The sequence below is a fragment of the Carettochelys insculpta genome, chromosome 1 (genome assembly GCF_033958435.1).
Source record: "Carettochelys insculpta isolate YL-2023 chromosome 1, ASM3395843v1, whole genome shotgun sequence".
NCBI classification, from domain to species: Eukaryota; Metazoa; Chordata; order Testudines; family Carettochelyidae; genus Carettochelys; species Carettochelys insculpta.
This window is the reverse complement of record NC_134137.1, coordinates 68,001,722-68,022,522: the sequence shown is the minus strand read 5'-3', so window position 1 is coordinate 68,022,522 and position 20,801 is coordinate 68,001,722. Positions and strand designations below refer to the sequence as shown.

Below are 20,801 nucleotides of genomic sequence, written 5' to 3'. Positions count from 1 at the left end.
TCATCTGCACGGCCATGGGTAGAGGTGTCTCATCCTTCCTTTTCCAATTATCTATTTATGGGTGTTTTGTAATTGAGTCATACATGTTCATCTAAAATGTTTTATTAAAACAGGGATTTGGAGAATCACTACTCTACTAATTACCAGGGTATTTTAAAAACAGAAACAACAAAAATAGCGGGAAGGATAGCTCAGTGGTTTCAGCTTTGGCCAGCTAACCCCTGGGTTGTGAGCTCAATCCTTGAGAAAGGCATTTAGGGACTGTGGCACATAGATGTCAGGGATGGTGCTTGATTCTGCCAAGAGGGCAGGGGACTGGATTCGATGACCTCCCAAGGTTCCTTCCAGCTCTAGGAGATGCGTTTCTCCAATTAATTATTCAAAAGGGGAAACAGAGATTTCTTTTTAAAGTAATTTTTGTTTCCTTTCAAGATTTTGTCACATTCTGATTCTTTTTCTGAATACTTACAATACTTTTGTTTAACAGCAAATGTACAAAGAACTGGCAGTCTGGTTTATACTATGGTACTTGGTATTAAATAGACTATTTCACCTGGTAGATAATCTTCACAATGCCCTGTCAAGGAAGTATGTTATTAGTCTTCCTATGCAGACGCAAGGAAGATGCAAAACAGAAGAGTTAAGTGACTTCCTATAGCCACATTTAGTCTGTGGCAGAGCACAAATTAGCACTCAAAAGTCCTGTGCTTGATTTACTATTTGTTTTTGCTACCAAAGTGCTTATCACTTCACCAATATTAATATATTTGGCCTCATCTAACTAAGTAGCAATATATTCCCATTTTACAGATGTCCAGAGCAATCAAATGAGTTGCCCAGGACCAGCTGGTAAGACTGTTGCAGGTGTTCTGATTCTAAGTTCATTTTATAACCTCACGGTTATCTTCGCCTGCTAGATTACACTTGCCCTCTCGAGGTTTGAATACTTAACTGAACTTTACTTGAACTGTACAGAATTCTTGATTCTGCAAATGAAGACTGAACTGGCTTCTCAGCGTATCATCAAACCTTCTGGCCTATGGCTACACCTGGAAACTTTTCAAGATCAGATGGCTTCTCAAGGTATTTTTACCCTTCCCCCTAATTTCCCAGCATAATAACTAGGTTCATTTTTAGAATGTCTTTGCCCGGCTGTGGCACTCGCTGAGAAAGACAAGCCTGAAGTTGCCAATATCCAAACTTATGGTCAGAGAAAGAAAAGAAGGTTATAGCTGAACACGAATCAAAAGCAATGAAACACGGACCCACTACAACCAATCTATGGACCAGTCTTTATATCTGACTTTAATTCGGACTTTTGTTGAAAAAAATGTATCCTAGAAGGACATACATTATCATGGTGTAAAATCAATCACTGAGTTAACTGCCTAAGGTTTCATAGAAGCCTTTGGTAAAATATTCCCTCTTCTCTCAAAACAGATATAATGCTACTGCAATTTGATAAAAAATTATACTAACAAGGTAATTGTAAGAGTACTGCTGGGCTTTTCTGTAGAAAATGTCCAGCTTTCTAAACATTTTCAGACACTCAACGCACAGGATCGACTGCCATCTCTTTTACAATTTCCTGTACTGACCACAGAGGGCAAAACCTTGTTTTCAACTGAACAAACTTGTTATAACTTCCCAAAATAGCTCCAATAGTTCTTCCATAACTGACCCAGACAACTCCATTGGCAAAAGCAACAGGAAGTAAGCTTTTGGAGGAGAATTGGGAAAATACATTTCTAAGGGTCCAAATCAACATGGATATAGGCAAATGCAAATCTTCTGAGGTCTGTAATAGATAGCCCCTCCTTATATAGGCAGTGAATTAGGTCATAAATCTTAGCTCAATAAAACATACCTACATTTAGGTTACGGCAACATGCATGGCTTCCAGGGATGCTAAATACATAGAAGATATTTGACACCTCACCAGCTGTGTTAATGGAAATGTCTCATTCCCTGTACTAAATGTAGGAAATGTTCCTTTGAGCTAACAGCCACTGAGAAATCACAGACTCATACATTACTAGAACTGAAAGGGACCTGGAGAGGTAATCAAGTTCAGACCCCTGCACAACACCACCAAACATCATTTAGATCATCCTGGCAGATGTTTGTCTAATATGCTCTTAAATATCTCCAGTGATGGAGATTCCACAACCCTCCAAGGCAATTGATGCCAGTGCTTAATCACCCTGCCGGTTAGGAAGTTTTTCCTTATGTCCAACCTGAGCTTTCCATGCCGTAATTTAAGACCATTGTTTCTTGTCTTGCTATCAGAGTTTGAAGAAAATATTTCTTCCCCCTCCTCCTTGTGACACCCTTTCAGGTACTTGAAAGCTGTTATGTGCCCCCTCGGTCTTCTCTTTTCCAAACTACCAAAATGCAGTTGTTTCAGTCATCCCACATAGATCATGTTTTCTTCAACTTTCATAATTTTGTTGCTCTTCTCTCGACCTTCTCCAATTTGTCCACGTTTCCTGAAATGTGGCACCCAGAACCAGACACAGTACTCCAGCTGAGGCCAAATCAGCACAGACTAGAGCAGAATTAATTCCTGTGTCCAGCTTGCAACACTCCCATTAATGTTAATCCCAGAATGTTTGCTTTTTTTGCAACAGTGTCACACTGTTGCCTCATATTTAGGTTGGGGTCCACTATGACCCCTAGATCCTTTTCTGCAGTACTCCTTCCTAGTCAGTCATTTCCCATTTTGTATGCATGCAACTGATAAGGCCTTTCTAAGTGGAGTACTTTGTATTTGTCCTATCCTCCAAACCACTTCCAACACCTCCAAGCTTTATCTCATCTGCAAACTTCTTAAGTGTACTGTCCACCATTACTTACATCATTGATGAAGACATTGAATAGAACCAATCCCAAAACTCATCTCTGTGGAATGCCACTGTTTGTGCCCTTCAAGCATGACTGTTAACCAATGATAATTACTCTCTGAGAATGATTGTCCTAGGTATGCACTCACCTTATAGAAGCCTCATCTACATTGTATTTCTCTAGTTTATTGATAAGAAGATTTTGAATGACTATCAAATGCTTTACTAAAGTCTAGGTATGCTACATCTGTCACTTCCCACTTACTCACAATGACTGTTGTCCTATCAAGAAAGCTCTCGGCTTGCTTCTTTACAAATCCATACCGACTGTTACTTATCACCTCACTATCTTCTGGATATTTACAGGTGGATTTCTTAAATATTTGCTCCACTATTTTTCCTGACACAGAAGTTAACCTGATTGGTCTGTAGTTTCCTGGGTTGTCCTCATTTCTCTTTTCATGGATGGATATTGTATTTGCCTGCTTCTAGTCTTCTGGAATCTCTCATATCCTCCATGAATTTTCAGAGATGACAATCTAATCTAATGGCTCATATACCTCCTCAATCAGCTCCTTAAATAGTGTAGGGTGTATTTCATCAGGTCCTGGTGACTTGAAGACATCTAACTTTCCAAAATAATCTTTAACTTGTTTTTTTCCTATTTAAACTTTTGAACCCATCTGCTTTTTTACAGAATTCACTATGCTAGGCATCCAATCACCACCAACCTTCTTGGTGTAAACCAAAACAAAGAAATGATCAAGCAGCTATTTCCACACTTTCTGTTATTGTTTTTCCCTCTTCTTGGGGTAATGGGCCTACCCTGTCCTTGGTCTTCCTCTTGCTTCTGATATATTTGTACAATATTTTCTTCATACCTTTAAGTTTGTAGCTAGACTGCGCTTGCTTTTTGCTTTTGTCTTTCTAATTTTGCCACTACAGCAAGGTCATGACATTTGTGACTTTAACATTTGCAAGTTTAACATTTGCAAATTCAGTTATTCATGAGCGGCTCACCCAGCAGAGCAACAACCACAAGAATGAAGGTGTCTTTAGCTGGGGCACCGAGCAAGGTGGCAGGAAGACGAAGAGCAAAGGAAAGCTGGAAATGTGAGGGGTAGGTTCTCCGCCCCACCCCCTGGCCTTCTGCAATGTCTGCAGTGGGGGGAAGAAGCATGACTGTGAGAGTCAGTTTCACTTTACCATGCCGGGGTCGACAGGCAGGTGGGCGGAGTAAGCTTCCAAACAGCTCTTGTGCCAGCCGCTGTTACCACTGCGAGGACCCTGTACTAACTACAGTCCCCCATCTGCTCAAGGCCCTTTCCCTGGCCCATGTGGGGTCATTGACATGCGGAGCGGGGGGTGGAAAGTAGAGGATAAAATCCCCTGTACACGCACACTGACTCTTGCTGCTAGGCCATACAACTGTGCCCTGAAGGTGACCCGTTGGCTCAGGCTGCTAGTTAAAGCAGCCCTGCCTGCAGGGAGATTGTACAGACTCCGACTGCTAGGCTATTCTAGTGGCTCCTGCTGTGAGGATCCCTTCCTAAAGGGCACTTTTACAGACTCTGGCTGCTAGGCCTCACTGCCCTGAAGAGCTGGGGTCTCTATTGACTTTGGCCACTGGGCCTTATTTCCTTCTAAAATCCAGATCACCCCTGTGGACTCTGGCCATTAGCCCTACTGCCTGGCAGAGAATGGTGACCCCAGACCTAGGCCACGTGACTCTACTGCCCTGTGGATCATGCCTATTCCACAGATTCTGGCCACTGGACCTCAAAGCCCTGTGCATCAGCACATTTCCATGGATAACTGCCCTCAGGCCTCATGGTTTTGAGGCAGAGGGCACCTTGAAGGATGGTGTGAACTCACCCCACACAGGATGGCATCTTCCTACCTCATCACACATGGACATTTGTGTTTGTTACAACATTTCTGTTTTGCTTAAACAGCTTTTCTTCTTCCTGGTGTCTACCTTCATGTATTAATGGGGCATTATCCTATTTATTGCAGGCTGCAATTATTATTCATATTAATACTTATTCTTTTTTACTGATGTCAGCATTTGAAACTGCTCTCCCATCCTCTCTAAAAAGGTATTACATTGAAAATGTTCCAATCAATTTCTAATAGCAGTTCCAAATAAAAATACGGAAGTGACAGGCCCAAACCAAACAGATCCGACACTAAGAAAGTTAGAACTCAGATCCAAACTTTGCCACTCTCATCCACATCTACAATCTGGTTTATACCACCATATTGTTTTACCCATCCAGCCTATTCTCTGTTTCATGTTCCCAGAAAACTCAAGTTGTGAAAAGCAAAACATTATGGGCTTGTCTACACTACTTCCCTAATTTGAAGGGACCATGGTCAGTAGGGTGTGGGGAATTTATTAATGAAGTGCTGTGGTGCATATGCAGCACTTCATTAAGCAAATTCCCCCCTGCGGCAACTCTGAAGTTTTAAACTTCTAAGTGCCGGCTTGAGTGTAGCTGTGCCTAACCTGCTGGTACTTTGAAGAGTCCAGGGTACTTCGAAGTCCCTTTACTCCTCAAAATTTTGTGAAGTCAACGTCTTTTACCAGCACAAAGTTTGTTACATTAGTTCTAAATATGTTAATCAGATAAGTAATTTGCATAAGATTTTCTTCACCCTCTATGCACCACAAAACTTGCCTACTATCTCTCTGTAACCATTCAGGCTGGCCAGCAGCACTGGGTCCATACAGACGGGAACTGCTTGGGCTGTTGGGTGGAGGGTTGCCCTGCACTTTGAGTGGGATGGTAGCAAGAAGTACTGCCACCAAGCCATTGCCCTGGAGAGCTGAAGTCCCCTGTTGAGCACTTCGGAGTTGCTGCAGGGGGGAATTTGCTTAATGAAGTGCTGCATACGCACCACATCACTTCATTAATAAACTCCCAACACCCTACTTACCATCCTCTCTTCGAAGTAAGGAGGTAGTATAGACACAGCCTATGATAAGTTTAAAAAAAACGGTGTTGGTAGGAGCCAATCAAAGCAATTGTGATTCAGAAGGCATTTATTTTTTACTGAAGTTCAAAAATGACTAGAGGGATGAGCAATGTTTGGATCTGAATGCCCTAAAATAGGGTACTTTAGACTTTACATCTTTCCTCTGCTGTGAGACTCTCGAACACAAATCATAGTCTTCTTTTCCCTCCTCCAGCAGTGCTCAGTTTACATTTACCACTAAGAGGATAAACAGGCAACCCTAGCCTTAATGATAAAAGTACATAAAAGCAGCCTAAACACTGCACGCAAAAACAGAGCTGAGGGATCCTCTCTAAACGCTTGGAGTGCAGTCAGACTAAATATCCAGAAGTGTGCATATTTTTCCAAAGTATCTCACTACTCACAGAGGCTAAGAAACCCTATGGATCCTGCTCTTGCAGTATTCACATCCGCACAATCAAAGATGTAACAGAAGGGTATCAATTTATCTATAGTACCTGCTCTTCATGGAGAATCACTTGCCCTTTGAGTGGATTTCCCAGAGGTGCGACAGTCAAAAAGGGTTGCCACGCACTTCCGGCAGTTCGTGGGAAGATGTCATAACAATCCACAACGTATCCTTTTTTGCTAGATACATTCATGAAATATAAGGAAACTGGATTGCATGTAGCCACATAAAGCATATTTTCAGTCTCATCTTCTGAAATAAGAAAAGAAGGCAAAATTAATGAAAGTAAAAAGACTCTGTCATGGTCCAAACTCATGTCAACCAGCAGATTAACTGGAAACTGAATTTTATTACTGTGGGAATACAGGAAGTTATTTAAAGTAAACAAGGATGCTGGTAGCAACTTAAAAGCTAACAAATTTATTTGGGCACAAGCTTTTGTGAGATACGACTCACCCCCTCAGATGCTGGAAGTGGAAGAAGGGATGCAGAGGTGTAGGTATGACATCAGTGCTAATTAAATCAGGGTGAATGTGGCTCAGCTCCAATAGTGATGGGAAGGTAAGAGTACCTGCCACATCCACCCCCCAACCCCCATGTGTTCCAGTACCCTACCTCCAGGCCAGAGCCACACCTCCAGCCCTCTCCTGAGCCTGCCTGCCTGCCTGCCTGCCCAGAACTTCATCCCCGGCTCCCTCCCGTAGCCTCCCCCTCCCTTCCTCCCACCCAGACCCCCACCTGCAACCCCCTCCCATCCTGCAGCATCTCTCCCTGCTCCTGAATCTATGCTCTCCTCCCTTCCCCTCCCAGGTCCCCATCCACCTCCAGACCATTCCTGCACCTTTCCTTGACCCAGGCCCCCACCTCAGTCCCCCTCCTGAACCCTGCTTCCTGCCCAGACCCCCACCCACTAACCAGCTCCTGCACCCCACCTCACACCCACACACAGCACCTCATCCCTACCGTACTCCCCAGCAACTCACTCCCAAACACTGAACCCCTCATTTTTGGCTCCACCCCAGAGCCTAGGGGACTCACCAAATCTAACAGCCCTAGGAACACAGAAGAGTTAATCTGGCTTTGGGAAGCCCTGAACCCGGTCCTCCCTCCCCTGTAACCCATGGGGCTGGAATGCAAGGCAAGTAAGATTCTAAATTGGGGCCCACATCAGTGAGGATTGGCACTGTTCGGTTGTTTTTTTGCTTCTCCACTACCGGATATTTCTCTGGGTCAGTGACCCCAACCCACAAAATGTTCCCCACCCCTGCTGTAAATAAAGGCAACATTGAACCCTTTTTGTTTTGAATGTAAATTAATAATTTTACTTTATTTAAAATGAAATTTGGTAACCTAATATGATATATACCATAACATCTAAATATACACCCCCTATGTTGAGTATTTATGGTTTTATGCTTCAGTAGCCTAATATAATAACTCAGTATCTGAGGTATTTAGAGATAAGACTTTGTTTTGTCATCATGGATGGTTGGTTAGTGGTCCACAGAAAGGTTTGTGTTGAGTGGGTGGGTCATGGGCCAAAAAAATTGAGAACCATTGTTTTAACATAGTCCCCTTTCACGATCAATTGCTTTGCATTATATCTTTGACTTAAAAATACCTATATGCTGTGAAGAGAAAAAGTACCAGTCATAGAACTCTATGACTGGAAGGGACCTCAGGAGGTCATCTGGTCCAGCCCCCTGCCAAAACCAGGATCAACCCCAACTAAATCACCCCAGCCATGACTTTGTCAAGCCAGGATTTAAAAACTTCGAGGGATGGAGATACCACCACCTTTCTCAGTAATGCATGCCAGTGCTTCATCACCCTTCTGGTGAAATAGTTTTTCCTAATATCCAACCTCTGTAATTTCAGACCATTGCTCCTTGTTCTGCCATCTGTCACCACTGAGAATAGTCTCTCTCCATCCTCTTTCGAGACCCCTTTCAGGAAGTTGAAGGCTGCTATCAAATCACTCCTCAGTCTTCTCTTCTGCAAACTAAATAAGCCCAAGTCTCTCAGCCTCTCCTCAAAGGTCATGTGCTCCAGACCCTTAATAATTTTTGTTGCCCTCTGCTGAATCCTCTAAGTAATATTCTTCCTCTCTCACATACAGTACAGGCTCCCAGAAATGCGTGCTCTGTGTTACTGCATGTACATACACTCAGCACAGAATTTCAAGAGTTATTTATCATGGCAACTACCAAAATATGACCTTACTCTTGCATTTTTCAGAAAAGAGAATACAGATTACATTATATTGAATATTAGAGAACAGCTACGATCTGATCTGTCCAACTCTTCATTGCCTCCACTGTATACTACATTGTACTATAACAAGGATTATTACAAAAGTTACATATATTTTACTGTACCTTCTGCTACAGCAACATCACAGACTAAATTAACCTCATGCAAAGGCAGTGTCCAAAAAGCAAGTTCTTCTGTGAAACTGAGGGACCTGGCTTCATGACGCTCCAGTGGGAATTCCTGAACATTTAAATATACTGGACCCTAAGAGAAAGCCAAAACCATGAGCACGAGGTGTTTTATTTCATTCACCAACCTTTATAAGCTCAAGTTTTCTTAAACATTTCTATCATTTTTAGCACTGTATGCCAGACTAAGCATTAATAACAAAAGAGGAAAGGAAGGAAGTAGATGGCTTCTTCTGTAAATCCTGTTCATCCCAGCTGGAGCTATTAAGATCTTTTCACCATTTCCCCACAAAATATAAGCCATGATGTCCTCCTCCCCTGAGAGTTATATATTTCAACTACTACATCCATCTAGTCAAGCGGGAATGTGTGGAACTTAACTTGGCACCATGACCCTTAACCCCATGGGGGAGAGGCCACACTGTCTAGAGTGCTGTGATCAATATTGAAAGATTGAAGCACAGTGCAAATGTGCAAAGAAACCTAAAATTGTATTTCTTGATTATGCAAGGTTTGAAATATCAAATTTAACCTTATATGAGCAGGTGCCCCCCGACACGCACTGAAATAAAATTAATAAAGACAGCAGAAGAAATTGGGTGTGTAGAAGATGTGTATTAGGTTCAGGATGGGGGCCAAGTCAGATCAAAGATTCAGATTTAAGGTGTGGGGTGAGGGGGAATTTAGAATTCAGCTGCACATGAAACAAAATTGTAACACAGGCTCCTTTTCATTTCAGAACCCATCCTCATGAATTTTGATCTGGGCATTGGAACTGGATCTCTCAATGCATCCAAGACTGTTTCTGAACTTCTCTAAAAATGACATTGTCATCTTCACGGAGAGAACTCTGCAATAGATTCTGAACTCCATCTTGCAACGTCCCCTCACCCTATTCACAGCTGTCCATGCTTCTTATGTCCTGCATATGGAGGGATTACAAAATAGGTCCCCAATGCAACTCAGCTTAATACATAATACATAAAGTAAGTCTATTTTTAAAGTTTATGCAAATGACATGCTTTTATTTCATTAGAAAAATCAATGTAGATTATCAGCAGGAAATGAGTGATAATTTCTATTTCTTGAATCAATCAGGATGATCTTATATTGCTGTAATGAAAAAACAACTGATCAGTATTTTTCAGCATTAAAAAAATACAAACCTTTACATTTAACTGATGAGTTTCTGTTGGGCACAGTAGTTTTTGCTGTGCATTCCCTGACTGACTGATTCTCCAATAGCCCACAAATTTATGCTCCGGCAATGGTAACCTGTCAAACAACGTATGAACAAGAAACATTTATCCTTGTTAATTTGCAATGAACAAAGAACATGCCATATAACCATAAAGTTTTTAAACAGGCTGAAGACTGTCTTGTTGCAAATGCTCCCTTGCTGGAACATTCAATTTCTTTTAAATGGCAAAAATTTCATTTTTTTGAAACACAAGTAATCTCAGGATCTAAAAGACCATGCTGTGAAAAGAAAAACTTGAAAAGCCAATTGTCTCAGTTATTCAGAAAAGCATACTCAGAGATTAATTTAATTCAGGTCAAAGAGGATACCAGAATGAGTGGAAGGAGCTGTTCTAACTAAGGAGTTCTTCAAGAAAGACTGCATAATGAGTGTGGTGAATTTTACGTCAGGTTATTGATGCAGAAAGCAGCACTAATTGCTGTTGTATGTTCTCTAACACCACTGAATGGGCTACATCAATGCAGAAAATAGCTGTATGCTAGTTGCCTACACTGGACTGTGTCAAAAGAAAGTGCAGAAGGATGGTCCTTCTGAATAGCCTGTTAAGAATATCTGTATGGCAGGTGCAAAGTTTCTCATGGATGGTTAGCCTCCACCACTGTTCATGTTTACCTGCACACAACAGAACCCTGGCCAAACCTGCTGGAAACGTGGGGTTTATTTACCTAAAATCTGAATGATATTCTCATTTGTTTCCATTTGTTTTTCATTCAGGAAGGTTGTGCCTACACATTTGCATTCCCTTTTGAAAGAGGCATGCAAATGAGGGAAATCGAAAATTCAAATGAAGTGCAGATTTGCATTGCTGGCACCTTATTTGCATATTCTTTCAGAAGAAGAAAAGCAGCGTAGACGCGGCTCTTTCGAAAGTAAACCCCATCTTCGGAAAAAACGCTTCTTCCCTTTTCTTATGGGAAGATGGGTTCTTTCGAAGATGGGGTTTACTTTTGAAAGAGCCGTGTCTATGCTGCTCTTCTTCTTTTGAAAAAAGAATATAAAAATGAGGTGCCAGATAGGCAAATCTGCACCTCATTTGAATTTTTGATGTCCCTGATTTGCATGCCTCTTTCAAAAGAGGAATGTTAAGTGTAGACACACCTGAAGAGCACATCTGGGCCTCTAGTCATCAGTGATTTCTGCAGTAAATGAAAATATTGGTATATCATAAACTAGTTGCACTGAAAATACATATTTTAGTTCTTCCTCTACTCACACACCCAAGTGATTTTCAACTACTAATAAAACAATGTAAAGTTTTGCTAATGCAGAATAATTAAGTAAAACTAATGAACCGACATGCTAAGATACAGGACCAGAAAACTTTCTTTTGGTCTGATTTGGGACTAGTTGGCATACAGCATGTATTTAATTAGCTTTTAGTGTAAGAATGTTGAAAGCATGTGTAAGATATTTCTAAACACTATTTAAACTTCTTACGTTATTGCACTTCTACAAAACTTGGCATGAGAACAGAAGATATCCCCTCTCCCTCCTTCTCAAAATACATCTCTGAAGTCTATTTTAAGTAAGTTCTCCAAACTGTTTATTAAGTCTGTGCTTGATCTCTCTTGTTCTATTTGTCTATGTCTGTTCCTACAGTTAGAGTTATTTAAAATAACAGGCTCTGCAATTAAAGCAGGTTTGTTTCTATTAGAAAAGGGCTCAGATCAAATTCATAGCATCGTTGAATGTTGGAGAAGTTAAAAATTGCTCTATATTCCAAACTTTAGGAATGACAATTATACTTTCTAATCTTTCTGAACAGCACAAGAAAAATATAATATTCTAACAATTGTTCTGCCCAGGTACTTTAATTAATCTGCAAGGGCCGCTTGTTGCAGTGAGAGAATAGGTTGGTTTCCCACATCTATTCAGTTCTTGGCCCATTTGTTGAGACTCTCAAAGTTGTCAAAGGCAGGTTTTGTGACATTGAATTAGGAAATGGATTGAACCCCCAAATTAGTTTCAGTGTTCAGCCATAAAATGGTAAAGACTTTTGGTGATGCAATTGGGGTTGAACTTAAATCAGCTTTCCAGACTGTGTTTTCTATTTAATTCCCTAGTTAACCAGCTCTGAGAAGACAGTTTTTATGACCCTGCACCTGTTTACAACATCAGTCAATACCAAGGTTTGAAACTATAATTTTTGTAATCACTTGCTATTTTCAACTTTATCTTGTTAAACTATTTGCAGTGTGAGTCCTGCTTTTAATACCAACCAGAAAAAGGTGAATATTTTTTGATCAATCTATTCAGTGCCTTAGCTTTTTTCATGTCTCCTAAATAGGCTGGCCAGTTTTCTCCTACATCAGAAGTCAAAATTAAGCCACAGCCAAAAGAAATGCAAGTATAATACATCTTAAATTATGTCATGCCATACAATCACCACAATTATTCAGGGTATACTCTTTTATGCACCTATTACTCCAAGACAGATGCAGTTATTCACGCAGAAGTATAGAATCAGTTATCAGAATTACATGTTGGTAAATTTTGCACTACAATGTTTGTTTTAGATTTCAAAATGATTTTCGACCAGTTCCTGGGTTTGATCCAGCTTGGGGGCAGGAGTCCCATTATAAGGACTCTTTTATATACTTTGATGTTTTGTCTAACTCTTAACTCCCCCCCCCACCACACCCTGCCATCCCTCTGCTCTTCTGATTTGCCAACCTTGATGAAAAATTTCTGATTTGTCAACTCTGGTAACTATTTTTGGACCTCTGTGCTTTATATATTGAGTCTGTGATAGTAAAAGTGACACACTTAGGGAAAATAAAAAAAATTTAGCTTTTGATCATGAGCGTGAGTAATAGTTCTTGTTTAATATGAGTGGGTCTGTGCTCACAAAAGCTCATGCTCAAAACTTTTCTGTTAGTCTATAAGGTGCCACAGGACACTTTGTTGCTGTTTAATATGGTAGACTATCATTCCAGAGAATAAGGAAGATTGGGTATGACTTCTACTCAGCCACAGCCCACATATCAACTCACAAGTGCCAACTACTTCTCACGCTTTTGTCAGTACTTCCTATCATAAGAATGGCTATACTGGATCAGACTAAAGGTCCATCTAACCCACTATCCTGTCTTCTGACAGGATACAATGACAAGTGCTTTAGACAGAACGATTAAATGATCCTCTACTGAAGCCCATTCCCATCCTCTGGCAAACAGAGGCTAGGGACAATTTGAGCATGGTATTTCATCTCTGCCCTTCTTGGCTAATAGCCATTAATAGACCTATCTTAGTTCTTTTTTTTATCTTATTATAGGCTTAGCCTTCACAACATTCTGTGGCAGAGAGTTCCAGGGGTTGACTGTATTCTGTGTGAAAAAACGCTTCCTTTTTTCCTTTTTACACTTGGTGAGAAATTTGTTTTGAATTTAGAGTGAAATGAGTTACCAGATTTTCATTCGTTTAATTGATTTTTAGGAGATATGGAAGAAAAGGATTTATGAGCTCAAGATATATTCGTGTGTTATCTAATTCTTGGATTTAAAGCAAAGGATCTAGAGTTTGATGCTTTCTTCACGATGTGATCCAATTTCAAACGGGTCTGTTATATCTCTCAGTTGATCGGTCCTCATTGCTTCTCTACAGCAGCATGCAGTTTTTACAAAGGCTGAAGAAAATTGTAAATTTCATAAATAGTCATAATTATGAAACTTGTAAAGTTGATGCTACTGTTACCAAGTTAATAGTACCCTCAGAGAAATTTAAATGCATGTAGTTCCATTATAAGGACTCTTTTACATACTTCGATGTTTTATCTAACTCTTTACTCCCTGCTGGAAACCAACCCCAGGCCTTGTTAACAGTTTTTGGACCTCTGTGCTTTATATATTGAGTCTGTTCTGGTAAGGCTATGATCTGAAGAAGTGGGTCTGTCCCACAAAAGTTCATCACCTAATAAATTATTTTGTTAGTCTTTAAAATGCTACATGACTCTTTTTTTGTTTTGATAGCATACAGGCTAACATGGCGATCTCTCTGTCACTCTTTAAACAGCAGATATTCAACCTGTGGAACTTTTTGCCAGAGGACGTTGTGAAGGTCAAGACTATAACATGGGTCAAAAAGAACTAGGTAAGTTCATGGAGGATAGGTCCATCGTAGCCTCTAGCCTGTTTGCTAGAAGCTGGGAACAGCTGACAGAGGTGGATCACGTAATGATTACCTGTTCTGTTCATTCCCTATGAGGCACCGGGTAATGACCACTATTGGACAACAGGATACAGAGCTAGATGGACCCGTGATCTGATTCAGAATGGCCATTATGCTCTTTACCAATCTGATAACGGCACTTCAACCAAACACCTTTTGATTAAAGTCATTATTCGTGTTATTTAAAATTTCAGTTTAATAACATTTCTATTTCTTATCCATGAGACAGAGAAGGGAAGAAAGAGACATTAGAAATTTCTTGTAGCTTGAAGATGCCCTGGCCTCCACTTGAGGAGTGAAGACTAAAAATTAAATGGTTCTCTCCATCTTTCCTTGCTCTCTCTTCCCCTTACGGGAACAGCCTGACCAGTCATTCAAAAGAGAAGAGTACTTTTAAACCAGCTAAATTAGAAAAAAGTTCAAATGATTCTAAAATGAGAATGAGCTATGCAATTTTTAGATGGGAAAAATCAGACATCTAGAGAAGATTTGACAAAATAATGAATGGCTTAAAGAAGCCCAATTGGGTATTCTGATTTAATAGTTCCAAAATATTATGGTGAAATTTAAAAGGCAAAAATACCTTTTCAAAGCAACACACGGATCTCATACCTAAATGATATTCTACTGCTGTCACGCAAGACCTCAAAGTAGGAAGAGTCCTATTTACTCAGAAAGGCGCACATTCCAAAGAAAAATATGCTACTAGATGACTCGGCAAAGTAGTTATCTTCCCCCATGTCAGTAGTGGACCAATGTCCAGAATGGTCTTAGAAGACAACTCTAAAAGCTGTTTCTTCCCATGACAAGTTGGCTAGGTAGTTCATATATGTGTATATGTGAAGAAAAATACCTGCAGTTAAATTAGTTAAGAAAATATTGTATGGGCCAGTGGTAAACCAACTGGAGAACTATGAATTTTCTCCAAATTAAAGTAATGCATAGTTAGGTGCATTTTCTCAAAAGTACCTGTGACCACCTACTCAGAATATCTTGTGGAGAAGCAGCCTTTGGAGATTATAATTTTATTTGCTGGCCTCTGAATGTCACTAATTTCTTTGAGGGCTCCCAGTTCTTTTAAGCTTGACAACCTGCTCCAAAATTATATGCAAAAACCTGTAACCATGGATTCAGGTCACAGCTGAAAATTAGCATGGAAGTCTCTGTCAAATTCCTGCAAAATATTTCTACAATACAAGCAGGCTGAGACCAAAAACCCTAGATAGGAACACTTTTGAGCTGTGGGGAAGTTCAAATAAGCTATTCTTCTCTCTCATGGGCTGAGCCCTGAATCTAATCACCCAGGAATCTGTTTACAATCTTCATGGCTAAGATCATATCTAATAAAAACAAACCATATATTTATTTTTCTAAAATCCCTATTTAAATTAAATGAAATGCCAACTTATTAAATATAATGTCTCTAACTCAGACTCACTTTATAATCCTTCAAAACTGAATTCAGCAAATGGTTTCTAGCAAGTAAATTATGGAGACCGTGGCACCAGTTTCAGGGTTATACTGTCATCTTGATGTATATGGCAGTTATTCAGGCATATAGTTACTTACACGTGTGATTCCCCAGGCATCAGGATGAAATATTATGCCATAATTATCCGAGTGCCTGTCTTCCTCAAAACATATTTGTAGGTTTCTAGGCATGATTATAGGGGTGCTCCTGACGCAGAAATCTATACTCTGACAACTGACAACGACTTTTTGTCAGTAGAGTCAGCTTAGCTGCTTCTTATCAAACACAAAAGTAGCATAATCCTATGCAAAACTACAACATGAGTCTGGAGAGGAAGGAAAAGAAATCCAAACAGACTGGTCAAAAACAAAGATCTTCAGCTACTTACCTCAGTGGATGGGCAGCTAGTCAGATGGAAGGAGCATTCTGAGTAAGTATTGAACAGACCACCACCAACAAACCCACCACAACTAGAAGCAGGAGAACCCCTAGACATCAACACTGGTGCAATTATAAAAGAAGTCCCCAAGGCAATAAAGAATTTAAAGAATAGCAAGGCAGCAGGACCTGATAATATTCCACCTGAAGTACTAAAAGGAGGAGGAGATGTTATAGTGGACCAGCTACACAGTTTCCTAAATCTGATATGGAAAACAGAAGAGAAAGGGATGGAGAAAAGGGTTGCTTGTGAAACTCCCTATATTCGGAGATCTGTCACTGTGTGAAAAGTGCAGGGGAGATCACCCTCCTGTCTATTCCAAAAAAAGTACCAACCAGAGTTTTCCTGGAATAAATGAAAGATGCCATAGACTGAAAACTATGAGAAGGCAGGTTTTAGGAGAGGACGATCCTGCATAGTAACACTTTGGATCACTGTAGAAAAATGAATTGAATAGCAAGCACCATTCTACATCACCTGATAGACTTCATGAAAGCCTTTGGCAGTGTGGACAGGCAGTCCATTTGAACCATTATGTAACATTATGGAGTCCCAGGCACGCTGATCACTATCATCAAGAAAATGCATGAAGAATACTTCTGCCATGTCATCCATGATAGAAAATCATCCAAAAAATTCCAGGTCACAACAGGTGTATGCCAATCCTGCCTTCTTTCTCCATTACTCTTCCTGATTATCCTAGACTGGGTCACCAAAACAGCACATGCCGACACAGGATGGGGACTCCAATGGACCCAAACCAAGAATCTTGAAGAACTAGAGTTCGCAGATGGTTTAGCCCTGCTTGCAAACAAACTAGAGCCTATACAAGAGAAGATGGATGCCCTACAGGACCTACAGGAAACAGCTGAGCAAATGGGCCTCAAGATCAGTTAGGAGAAGACCAACTTGATTCGCATTAATAAGAGACAGGAAAGCAAAATTACAATCAAAGGAAAAGCAGTACAAGTTGTGGACCAGCTGTATGCTTGGGAGTGTTATCAGAAAAAATGGGGGCACAGAAGAGGACATCAGTGAGAGAATATGAAAAGTGCAACAAGCCTTTGCCATATTACGACAAGTCTGGTGTACAAGAGCCATTTCAACAAGAGCCAAACTACATATTTTCACTTCCAATGTGAAATCAGTGCTGCTGTATGGCTCGGATAGGTGGCACATTGTCCAGAGTAATTCTAAGAAAATTCAAAACAAAAAGCAGCCACGTAGCACTTTAAAGACTAACAAAATAATTTATTAGGTGAGCTTTCGTGGGACAGACCCACTTTAGTGGATCTGTCCCACGAAAGCTCACCTAATAAATTATTTTGTTAGTCTTTAAAGTGCTACGTGGCTGCTTTTTGTTTTGATAGTGTATAGACTAGCATGGCTCCCTCTCTGTTTCTAAGAAAATTCAGATATTTGTCAACATATGCCTTAGACTCATTCTCCAGCTAAAGAGGCATGAGAGAATACCAAATGAAATATTGTGGACCAAAACAAACCAGAAGCCAATGGAGGCCCAGATCAAAAAGAAAAAATGGTGATGGGCAGGCCAGATCCTGTGTAAGGACTGTGAGGAATGTATCACAAGACAAGCATTAGAATGGAATCCAAAGGGAAAGAGGAAGAAGGGATGTCCCAAACAAACATGGCGATGAAGCTCCCCGGATGAAGTAAAAGCAGCTTGCTTAACATGGGATCAAATCAAGACTATCGCCAAGGATTGTAAGATATGGAGAATGACTATGGAGGCTGTATGCTACATTTGGAGCTCGAAGGATTAATCATCACCCCTATGCAAAACTCAATTTTCCATCCCCCATTCTTCGCTTTATGATAAGAAGGAAATATTTGTTTCTTTATAAGCAGTTCCTTGACTGGTTTAATAGTTTGTTTTTTCTGAGAACCCTTTAAAGATGCATAAGATTTTTCAAAACATCTCAGAGGAAGTTTAAAAAGATAGACATTAAAACATTGCTCTTCATTATCTTTATTTACTATATTAATGGAAGGTAGAAAAAGACCAACATCCATGTGAAGTGCAAAGGTATGAGCTAAATTAGCTGTGATTTTATAATTTAGGTTCTTTTAAAATTGGTTATTTATATTTCTGATCTCTCACATAGTATACAATATAGTAAATTCAGTCAACGGTCACAACAATTAAACAATAATGGGGATTTGGATACAAGCAAATAAAATTAAAACCCTTTTTGTTGCCTGCATGGAAAGCTAAGTACTCTGACATGCTGTGATCATGTATTTTTATAGATCAAAGGATTAAGGACCAATTCTTGCTCCCACTGAAGACAAAAGGATTTGTTCTGCTTCTTAATTTAATGGTATATAGGCAAAGATCTGTAGTAATCCAATAAAAAACACAGACGGAGAAAGAAACAAATATTTCCCTTTATTTGTATCTGTTTTCAAGACATACTATCAGCATGTATATAAACATTAAATAGAGATAAATTATTACTAATTTATAACTGCTAAACTTATCAGTAAAATATAATTGTCCATTATTTGCAGAAAGCAAAACTTCAATCATAAGAATACGTAGTTTCAAGTACCCCGGGTTGTTAGCAGCAAGATAAAAGCAAAATAAGGCTGACAAAGACAAGTGTTGTTAATATATATTAGGTGAGCCTTACTCCTTGGCCAGCTGTATACTGGTGGGTTTTGCTCCAATAGGTATCCCATGTTTGTGCAAAGTGCTGATTAAAATATCACGCATTTCATTGTTGTAAGAGTCAAAGTCGAACACATTTCTAACCACATTTGCAAGTCCTTCTGTTGGAAATCTCTGCACAGAAACAAAAACCCAACAATTATCTTATTACATACATCTACTGTTGTTGTACACAGTAAAACATTTTATACTCCAGTCAGTCTGTACAGTTAAACTGCTACAGTCAGTTGAGAGGGTTTGCTATTATTTGTCATGAAGCAGTAAAACAAATGGTATATTTATTTTTTGGAATAATGACTTCTGTTTAAATTAAACCAAATGAAACATCAGATTCATGCATCTGAATATGACGATTACCAGCGTTCAGCGTCTTAGAGTTGCTAGATAGAATATAACAAAAACTAATGAAAAAAATTCAGAATGAACAAGCAGCACACCAAAATTCACTGCTTTGCTTTTTGTTATATCTCTCATTCTTTAAATATTGTCTATTTAGACTGTATGATCTTTAAGGCAAGGACCGTGGTCTGTATAACACCGAACAAATTATTGGCAATTTATAAATATTTTTTAAAAATAAAGAATGGATAATGAAGTTAATTTAGGGTGAGAGCTGCAAAGGTTCCCAGGGCTGGCCTAACTCAGCTCGTACTCTGAAGCTGATAATAGCTGAGGCAGGTCAGCACTGAATACTTCTGAAAATTCCACAGCTGGCTGCTCTAGGTGCTCTCTCTAGGGGTTCCAGCTGTCCCCTCAGTTGTCCCCTTCGATTTAAACAGACCACAAATTCTCAACCTACATTGAGACCATCAGCCCTTAAAACACCTGGGCTTGCTGTTTTCTTTTGTCTCCTTATCAATTTATTTGATAATCTCAGTTTCTTAGAGGCAGCCTGGGTGATGCTGTTGCCCCTCTGCTATTTCTAGGTCCCTCTAAGAAACTTGCACTTGCTTCATCTTCCCACCATTCTGAGATTATTCACAGTAGTCAGGTTATGCACACATATTAGCATTTTCAGGGACAAAAAGTTCCCAAGGGGCATACTTGTGAAGCCATCACTCTTATTTGGTAGCAGTTACTCACATAAGAGTCCCACTTGTGCAAGTAACTGGTCACCAGTGGTATAAAGAGCTCACAATCAGGCCCCAGATGACTGCCATGGACATATTATTAAGGCAAGTCATATTTGAATAATTGTCGAAATCGGGGGGATAATTTTATAACAACTGTTAAGACAGATTTTTCAAAAAGAGTCAAAGAATGCATGCACAAATATTAGAAGAAGCCCCCTCCCCCACACCAAATATTCTCATTAATGTTCTGGTCACTAGCCTCAATCATCACATTACATGAGCAGATATGTCTTTAAAAATTATTTACCTAATGATTTTTAAAGCCAGGTTAGCAGACAAAATATTGATTCCCCATCAATACAGAAAGTTCCCATTCACTGAGTGTTTCTGTTACAAATAATATTTCTATGAGAGTCTTGGAGTACTTTAACATTTTACTCCTAGATTCCAAAAACTCCAGTTTTTGGTTTTAGCAGCACCATAGGGGATGTATTTTTTGCTTAAAGCCATTACAACATATGGCTTGGGAAAAAATAAAGATTAGATAGATTTTCTGTTCACATCAGTATTGCAGTCAATGTAACTTGACATCTTACAAAACACTTTGTTAAAATGCTTCTCTTGAAGAAATAGCAAGCACAGGAGCAACCTGTTAGTCCTGCATTCTATTATTGAACCTAAAACATTTTACCAAAGTAGTTTTCTCAGCAGGAGCACAGAGATCCTGAACTGTTATTGGAACACAGCTTAACACTTTTCTGCAGTTCCTGTAATATGACTGGGTGTAGGTGATTTATTTTCATAATCTCTATAGGCTGTGTCTCCATAATCAGAGTACGCATGCCACCTTACTTTGACTGAAAGCCAGAATGCAGAGATTTGCATAATCACTGCACTATTACTTGCGATGCATACATTCAACATTTTCAGGTTTTCTGCCAACAAAAAAAGATAATGTTTTAGCTTCTAGCTCCTTTCAGCAGATGC

The 20,801-nt window shown here is 39.7% G+C and overlaps 1 protein-coding gene across 6 annotated transcripts in view; it reads right to left on the bottom strand.

Moving 5' to 3' along the window:
* VWA8 (von Willebrand factor A domain containing 8) overlaps window positions 1-20,801 on the bottom strand; it is a 279,042-nt gene that overhangs the window by 64,128 nt on the left and 194,113 nt on the right. For 4 of the 6 annotated variants that reach the window (XM_074988426.1, XM_074988442.1, XM_074988464.1 and 1 more), the window contains exons 26-29: window positions 18,704-18,855; window positions 9,878-9,986; window positions 8,649-8,787; window positions 6,320-6,522 (exon numbers count right to left, since the gene is read on the bottom strand). In XM_074988426.1, the coding sequence (XP_074844527.1) occupies window positions 6,320-6,522; window positions 8,649-8,787; window positions 9,878-9,986; window positions 18,704-18,855 (603 nt within the window). The remainder of the gene's footprint in view (window positions 1-6,319; window positions 6,523-8,648; window positions 8,788-9,877; window positions 9,987-18,703; window positions 18,856-20,801) is intronic. The other 2 variants (XM_074988434.1, XM_074988455.1) reach the window with 1 other exon arrangement.